The sequence below is a fragment of the Myotis brandtii genome, unplaced genomic scaffold (genome assembly GCF_000412655.1).
Source record: "Myotis brandtii unplaced genomic scaffold, ASM41265v1 scaffold410, whole genome shotgun sequence".
Classification (NCBI taxonomy): domain Eukaryota; kingdom Metazoa; phylum Chordata; class Mammalia; order Chiroptera; family Vespertilionidae; genus Myotis; species Myotis brandtii.
The window spans coordinates 3096179-3105035 of NW_005365764.1; the positions used below are offsets into that span (position 1 = coordinate 3096179).

General features: G+C 36.9%; 1 protein-coding gene across 1 annotated transcript in view; it reads left to right on the top strand.

Annotated features, from left to right (window-relative positions):
- Nucleotides 1-980: 980 nt before the first annotated feature.
- Nucleotides 981-8857, top strand: part of LOC102259232 (PR domain zinc finger protein 2-like) — a 32571-nt gene continuing 24694 nt past the window's right edge. Inside the window, exon 1 of the mRNA XM_014545513.1 lies at nucleotides 981-1052. Coding sequence (XP_014400999.1) covers nucleotides 1044-1052 — 9 coding nt within the window. The 5' untranslated portion in view covers nucleotides 981-1043. The remainder of the gene's footprint in view (nucleotides 1053-8857) is intronic.

Sequence of the window (8857 nt, forward strand, 5' to 3'; positions counted from 1 at the left end):
AAAATGTAAAAGCCCCATTCTGCATGAAGTGGGCAGGCAGAATTTTCTCCTCGTATGCAGAATATCATTGAGTTACATGCTCCTTGGTTTATTAACAATTGGAACATACAGTTCTAAGGTGAGCAGTGTCTTTGGGGCGTAGGAATAAGAGATTATTGTAAGTAAATTCATGAAGAAATAGAATTATGCTTAATGGTGTGTGCATGTATACATGCTGAAAACTTAGAATATTACAGTGGAAGTGCTCCTGAAAGTGGCATGATTTTCATTTATTGTGAAAGACTTCAATTGACTCGCAGGACGTATGTTGCAGAGAGGACCATCTTTATAGACTGTTATTTAAAAACAAGTATGTCATGTTCACTTGTAAGAAATGATTTTGTATTCTTGTTATTTTATTATACTATGAGTATATTGAAGAAGAAATTTAAAGGAACAATTGTAGTTCTTTCCAAACAGCTTTTAATAAAACATTTGCATTTTACTACAAGGTTTTTGTTCTGTTTCTCAAAGAGAACTTGCTATGAAAATGTTATTGAATCCGCCTCTACTTCAGGAACTTGAAAAACAAAATAATGTAAAGGGGTCTATTTGTGTTTGTATTCAACTCAGTGTTGATAAAAGTAAGAGAAGGACATTAAATTGCATAATTTATGCAACAAGGCTTTGTGTTCATATGAACAAAGCTAACATTTCTTCTTAGGAATGATGCAATTCCAAAGCAAAAATTTGATGTCATTCTAATGAGTCTGCTTTCAATTGTAGAGTACAATGAAGCCCTGGTAAAGATTAGCAAGAAATCTTTTTTATTGTAGCTAATAAATCTGTGAAGTAAGCTCTCAGCATAAATCGAAGTTGATCTGGCATGGAGTTGCTTTATGAATAGCCCTTTGAGCAAACTCTACAGTTCTGTATGTGGTTTTAAATCACTGTAAATTTGTAGGCAGGTACATATTACAATTGTCTGTTTTTCTTTTTAGGGCTCATGTAATCAAAGAAGTTTTTGTTGTGTGTATCTTTTCAGAACACAACAGGAATTGAAAATGAATCAGGTGAGTTTAAATATAAGAATTTATACAAATACATTACTTAGATGTTAGACCAGTTCTTGATTTCTAAAAGATAGTAACACACAACATTCATTCCTCCCAGGTTTTCCTTTCTGTTCTTAATGCCATTAATGAATCCATTGCTTTCATGGTGTGCATTTTGGGGGCGTGGGTTGGCATTTCTATGGAACCCTGAGTAGAGGACTCATTCATTCTTAGGGACCTAATTCGGATTTTCTTTCTTTCTTCTTTTCTTTCTTTCTCTTTTTTTTTTTTTACCTCTCCCCTGCTACACTCTGGTGTTAATTATTTGTTTTGTTTTGAGGCTTACTAAGCTTTTATTTTTAATACTTTTAATTTCGTAATACCCATTGACTGAAAAGAGAGTATTAAAAGTTTTGTTGTTGTTTTTTAAAGACCAAAATTGATCAGATGGGAAACTTTAAGATGCTCTGTCTTTGAAAAACCTGTTCATGGAGTAGAAAACAAGAGGGCAGATATTGAAATGTAAGATGTGCTTCACCTTTCAGGGGTTTGGGATTACCTGGAGATTAAACAGTTCTGCTGTGGACATTTCTGTAGCCTCAAGGGTGTTCTGATAAGTAGAACCTGTTATATGGATTTAATATATTGTAGGGTAGAATTCTTATTTTCTGATCTTAATATTATTCACTTGCAGTGATAGAAATTTATGGGTGTCAGAAACACTCTCTTTTGAAATCTTTATAAACACATTTTTTTTTAAAAAGGACAGAACTTAAATATGTGAAGTCTATAATTTTTAGTGCTTAGCTTAAAACTACCAGTCTGGAAAATATTTGTATCCCTCATCAAGTGAAACTTGGGACACCTTTTTATCAGTTGCAGGTGCCTCTAACTGAGATCACAAGTCCAATTTTATTAGGTGGCCAAGTTTAATAAATTCAGTCCTGTGTTGCATTGAGAGATGTGAAATTTTTGGAATGGATTCTTTGATTTCTTTTTATTACTTTCTTTATCAAAATATGTTTATGTTAATGCACAGGACCATACGTCATAAAAATGAATCTGGTGAACACATGGGGCACGTGGTTTCCATTATTTTAAAACTTGCAGATTTACTGACATGCTTTTGAAGGCAAATTGTTTTTGAAAGGGTAAAATGGGGGAGGGAAGGAGAACAGTGGATTTTCACAGTCATTGCCCATAAAGTTATATGCATATATGTGTCATAGATTTCATATATTTTCCCATTTTAAGACTGATTCTTAATGTGAACCTTGTTACCCAAAGGAACTTGCTTTTCTAATGGCCCAGGAACTGTTGTTAGTTAGAAGTCTTGATTTTGGATTAGAATGATCATGGAAAAAAAAAAAAAAAAAAAAAAAAAAAAAAAAAGAACAATCGTGAAAGTTTCCAAAGTGGAATCTAAATATTGACGTTGCTTTTGTTGCCTCATTGTTGAGCAGTCATTATTTCAGTGGCTACAACTTTCACCTTAGGCTTAATAATGCTTTAATTCTTACATCTTATTAGGCTATTAGTATTTTTAATATTTTATTTCTTTGACACCTCACACATTCGCTTCAATATTTCATTTATATCAAATGAACTTGTATTTAAAGAAAGTCCACATGCCATTTAAAAGAGTTGTGACCATTTCTTTTTTTGGCTTTTTACAGTTTCATTTTGCGTTTGACAAGTTTTAATATCAGATCTGCAGAGGACTGCCTTTGATGCTAAATGCCAAATATCAATGGAAAAGGGTCCTCTTATGTTTCTAATGGTTAGCACATTTCTGATGTGGGTGTAATTTAAATGGCCTGGTAGTAATGAAACTTTTATTTGTATTATAAAAAGTCCACTTTTTATGAGTAAAATTTCAGCATCTTTAGTTATATTTTCTTTATTTGAGGAATATTAGTTACATGATATTTAGTCCTGATTATTATGTCATGGCAAAAAATCTATGAGTGTTCCTGAATAGTTATCCCATTAATTTTTAAAAATTAAGAATTGTTTCAGGACATTTTATGTTTTTCCCTCTTGTATTTATTCTTCTCATTTGCAGCCAGTGAAAATGAGCAATGCATGCTTCAAAACTTCTAAATAACTATACAAAAGTGTAGATATTCAGAAAGTTTTAACTTGAACCAGATTTGTAATTCAAATCTTGATGGTGAGTTTTGGGTTAGATTTTTCTCTCTAGGGACTGATCCATATAGCTTTGATGAATGTTAGCTGTCAGATCTGGCCCTTGTAATGGGTGTGGTCTCTAAGACAATACACGGCATCATTCATCCATGTATGCCTGACAGCCAAGTTTTAGGGACTAAAGGACCCTAGGAGTGAGCATACCATATTGTTTACAAGTTAGTCCTTTAGAGGAAACGAGAGTTCAAAGCCCCAAGCGTGCTGGTATTTTAAGCACTGACTATTGAAGCAGCCTCTGGACTGCTCAGTGTTACCAATGCGTTTCGAGTGGTCGCTTGCGAGGCTTTCCCTCCAATCCCAGCCCTGGGTTCCTGGAGCTAAGGCCCACTTGTTCTTTACCCTTCTTTCTCTTCTGGTCTGTTCTCCACTCAGCACTTACCCCTTTCGTACTATCTCTTGTCTTCCCAATTTAGAACCCAGCTTGCTTTCCATGTGAGCCTTTGTTCTTCTAACTGAGCCCAGGCCTGATTGGCAGGCAAGAGGAGCAACTCTCTACCTCCTTCCCTCGCTGTCCATTTTCTTTTCTCTCCATTTGCAAATCATAGATATCCTTTTCTCCACTTACTTTACACATCCATCTAAATATTTAACTTCGAGATGTTCCACTATTTTTCTTCTCTTTTTTTCTTAGATTTATATAACAGAATCCAGAACTTTATAAATGGTTCTCTTGTTGAAGAGTTTAGAATGCTTTATAGAAGTTCCTCACCTCCTTTCCTTCAATGTCCTTCGTTATAATGTTGATGAGATGCCTTAGGAAGTTAACTCTTGTTTGTATCACTTAGCCCTATGCTAAAGTTGTTTCATTTTACCACATTTCACTTAAAGTTGCACAATCTATGAATGACATTAAATGAGGACTTACTGTACTTTTATAGAACATAAAAGTGAGTGCAGTTCCATAATGCAACTCTGCTCAAAGTAGCTTAAAGTAGGTATGTTAGAGTTTAATGCCATATTCCTATCTGTTGAGTGCTTACCCAGCATGCCAGGCATTTCGTTATCGCACATACATTTTCTTATTAATTCAGTCTTCATACCCACCCTATGAAGTACAGGTTTTTTAACCATTTTATGGATGAAGACATTAAGGCCCAGAGAAGTGGTTCAGCCATGATCATTCAGACATGTGGAAGGTCTCTGATTCACACCCAGCCCTGTAGATTCCAAAGCCTGGTTCTTGCTCACTGTGCTATATTGCTATATCAGGATAAGCTGTGTGATGCCGTGCTGACAGGCTGCTCCAAAATCTTTGGGGCTTAACACAGCAGCCATTTATTTCTGTTTCTCAGTACACATCCATTGTGGCTCTGCTATTGTGGTTGCTCAAGAACCAAGGATGATGGAGGCTTTGTCTTAACACATGTCACTTCTGTTTACATTTACCTGGCCAGAGTTAATCATATGGCCACATGTAATTTAAAACTCAGGTGGGGGGAGCAGAGCATTCCGTCAAGTGCCTGGGAGGAGAGGAGAACTGTAATATTGGGGTATAGCCCCAGTCATTCCAGCTTTATTGATATATATTTAATATATAACATTCTGTAGTCTTTCACCTTGATGATTTAATACAATGGCCTTGATTACCAGTTTATCGAGTCACACTTAATTTTCTAAAAAGAACCTTTGTATAACTCTTATTACTAATATTTGAAACTTCTACCAGTATAGTAGCTTATGATTGCAGCATCTCTCTGTCCTCATCAGTAATCTGTGGTAATGCCAGCAATTTAGCCTTCTAAACTTGTTTTAAAGTCTTACATACAAAAAAAAAAATCAAAAGGAAGGTATAATCACTTGATGCTGCAAATGTAACCCTGAGAACTGTGATAAGCCATCCATATTTCCATCATCTTCACTGTGCTGAAGTTCATTCATCCCATCACTCATCCTGCATAGACTGCATCCCAGTGTGCTGTGGATTCTGCAGTGAAGCAGATAGGTAAGGGCTCTGCTCTGCAACTTACATACTCGCAGAGGACGACAGTGCAAAAGCAGGAAGATAAGTTCAGACAGTGAAAAGTGCTGTGAAGACAGTGCAGCAAGGTAATGTGATAAAGAATGCTGGGTGAAGGTAGGGGGAGGTTCTCTGGATTACATGGTCAGAGAAGGCTATTCCAGAAGGGTGATTAACAATAGAATCATAATAAATTAATAGAATTCTTAATAATAATAATTGAATAATAGGCCCAAGTAATAAGCAAGAACCAGATATATGAGGATCTTGGGAAAGAAAATTCTAGGCAGAGTGAACAACAGATAGTACAAAGGCCTTGAGGTGGGAATGAGCTTGCTGGTTCAAGGCACGGAGCAAGCCAGGGATGGAGCTTGGCAATATGGGACTCTGGGACAAGATGAAGTTAGTATGTGAGGCAAGGGTCAGATTTATAGGTCCTTAAAGGCCATGGGAAGAAGTTTATTTTTTATTATAAGTTCAGTGGGAAGCCACTGGACAGTGACATACTTTGGTTTCCATTTTTAGAATAGCATGCTCACTGTGCCATGAGCCTGGATTGTAAAGGGCCAAGAGTGTAGTAATATGTTTGTTCACTATTGAGATTAACACCATATTTGAGGACATTTTCTTCACTTGGACAACTTAATGGACCTGCCAGCTTTGTGCAGGAGGGTATTTTTTAATGTTTCAGAACTGTTTGACTGCTTTTCTTTTCCAAAGACGGTATATAAGATTTTCTTATCTATGTCCCCATCTGTTTATTGTTATTGCAGTCTTACTCATTCCTTAACCACATATAATTTAATGCTATTTCAGTAAACTGAAGCTTGTTTGATCCCCACCCCCACCCATTTTGCCCCAAGAATAGTAAAGAGTCTTTATTTCAAGTTTAATCGGAGTTCACAGAATTTGAGTATTTTAATACTCTTTAATTCTTGGATTTTTTTTTTTGCTGGTAACAATGATTACTATGGTGGTTATTAGTCTGTGGTAGCAATAATATATCTTATTTTGGATATATAATGATATGTCTTAATATTAAGCAATATTACTCTAGTATTAGTTTTGATCAATTGGTATTTAAAAATCTTGGTGCTTTAATTAAATCAATTAAATCTGATATAATAATTTATGGCCATTGTCTGGGTAGAGTGTGTGAAAGAAGTACTTCCGTAAATTTAAACGAAATACCAGGAGAATTTGCTTATTCTTATATTTTAAACAAAGAAAACATGAGTATATGCTGTCTATGTCAGGGGTACATGCAGCTTATCTACAGGAGGCAGTGCCAGTGTCATGCTGTAGAGCAGAGTTACCTTACTCATTCCAGTGAGTTTATCTGAGTGTGAGGAGAGGGAGTGGAGCAGGCTAGTTCCGAGGAGCAGAAGGGCGGGGGAGGTGAGTGGTCAGAGCTATGGGGTTGCTCAGTGGTCACTGCAAGGGCAGACCAGAGTAGACTTACTCAGGGAGAAGGGAAACTGAGGGTTTTGAATTGGTTTTGAAAAAAATCTCGATTAAAAAGTTGTTTTTCTATGACATTGGTATTTTTGTTTTTTTATTTTCTAGGAGATTAAAGTTTCATTTTAACATGATTTAAAGAGGAAAGTGTAGGATTTATTTACTTATTTATGTGCAGTAAAATGTACTCATTTGGAGTGTATGGTCCTGAATTTTCACACTGATGTTAGCTACCACCTCTGTCAAGAGATAGGACATTTCCATCATCCCAGAAAGTTCCTTGCCGTGGCTCTGAAGTTCTCCCCTCAGCCTCTGCCTCAGGCAGCCACTGATCGGCTCACTGTCCCTGTGGGTTGGCTTTTCCTGTTCTAGAATTTTTCATAAATGGAGTCATAAAGTACGTGCTCTTCTCTGTTTGTCTCCTTTTGGTCAGCGTAATGTTTGAGCTTTATCCAGTTGTGTATATCAGTAGTTTATTCCTTTTATAGAAAATACTAGAGGCCTGGTGCACGAAATTTCGTGCACTAAGCTGGGGTCTTTCAGCCTGGCCTGCACCCTCTCACAGCTCGGGATCCCTCAGGAAATGTCTGCCAGCTGGTCAGACATCCCTCTCACAGTCCGGGACCCCTTCCTCCTTACTGCCCACCTTGCGGCGGAGGCAGGAGAGGCTCCCGCCACTGCTGCTGCACTTGCCAGCCATGAGCCTGGCTTCTGGCTGAGCGGCGCTCCCCCTGTGGGAGCGCACTGACCACCAGGGGGCAGTTCCAGCATTGAACATCTGCCATCTAGTGGTCAGGGTGAGTCATAGCGACCGGTTGTTCTGTTGTTCAGTCGATTTGCATATTAGGGTTTTATTATATAGGATTTCATGGGCCATCACCTGACCATCTAGATAAAATCTCTTCATACCATGTTTCTAAAGGTTAGGGGAAACCCTGGGATAGCTTTCTATCTTTAATTTTAGATAGCTCCTCTACTTTTTTCTAATTCTAAAAATATATATTGTGTAAAAAATTGAAACCACTTTTGCTATTTTAGCATATTATTAACATTGAATTGCATTTTTATAAGTAATTACTTATTTCTATAAGTACAAATGCAAATTTGATTTTTCATACTTTTTAAAAAAGACTTCCAACTAAGATGGTTTCTATCCATGATGACGTAAACCTCAATTAATGAGTGTATAGTTGAGGAAATTAATCTGTTTAATAATGATGGCACTTAAATTTCATTTTGAATCACATATTCTACTAAATTTATAAATTAGCAATTTATAAAATAAAATCAAGTACAATGTCTTTCTGAAGATAATTGAATTATTTTTGAAATTTGAAAAAAAATTTAGGAACTTGAACAGTGTTTCCCTATGTAATATAGAAGACTGTGGCAAGAAGGCTTGCATTTTATGTTACTCTGATATTAATGCTTCGGTAGAGAAGGTGTCAGGATTGTTTAGCTCTGCCTCACTTTAGTTATCTTGTGACTCACATTCCACCTTCAGTCCTGGCTCTGCCAATCCAGCTGCGTGACCTTGAGCAAGTCACTGACTTTTTGGTATTTGCTTTCTCACCTGTTAAATAGGAATACTAGTGCTGCCCACCCCATGCAATTGTGGTCAAGAGCAAAGTTAATAAACATAAAACACTAAGGTTAGTGCCTGGCATATATGTAGGAAACACTGTGTATCATCATTCTCATTTTCAGGTAGTAACTAAGTCTTGATTCTGCCTTTATAAAATACCTTCTTAGCAAGCTCGCTGTTCGATTCCTGGTCAGGGCACATGCCTGGGTTGCAGGCTCAATCCCAACTAGGGGGCGTGCAGGAAGCAGTGGATGCATGATTCTCTGTCATCATTGATGTTTCTTTCTTTTTTTTCTTTTTTTTGACTTTTTTAAAAAAAAAATTAAATCTTCATTGTTCAGATTATTACAGTTGTTCCTCTTTTTTCCCCCCATAGCTCCCCTCCACCCGGTTCCTACCCCACCCTCTGCCCTTACCCCCCCACTGTCCTCATCCATGGGTGTACGATTTTTTTCCAGTCTCTTCCCGCACCCCCACACCCATTTCCCCTCAAGAATTGTCAGTCCACTCCCTTTCTATGCCCCTGATTCTATTATATTCACCAGTTTATTCTGTTCATCAGATTATTTATTCACTTGATTTTTAGATTCACTTGTTAATAGATGTGTATTTGTT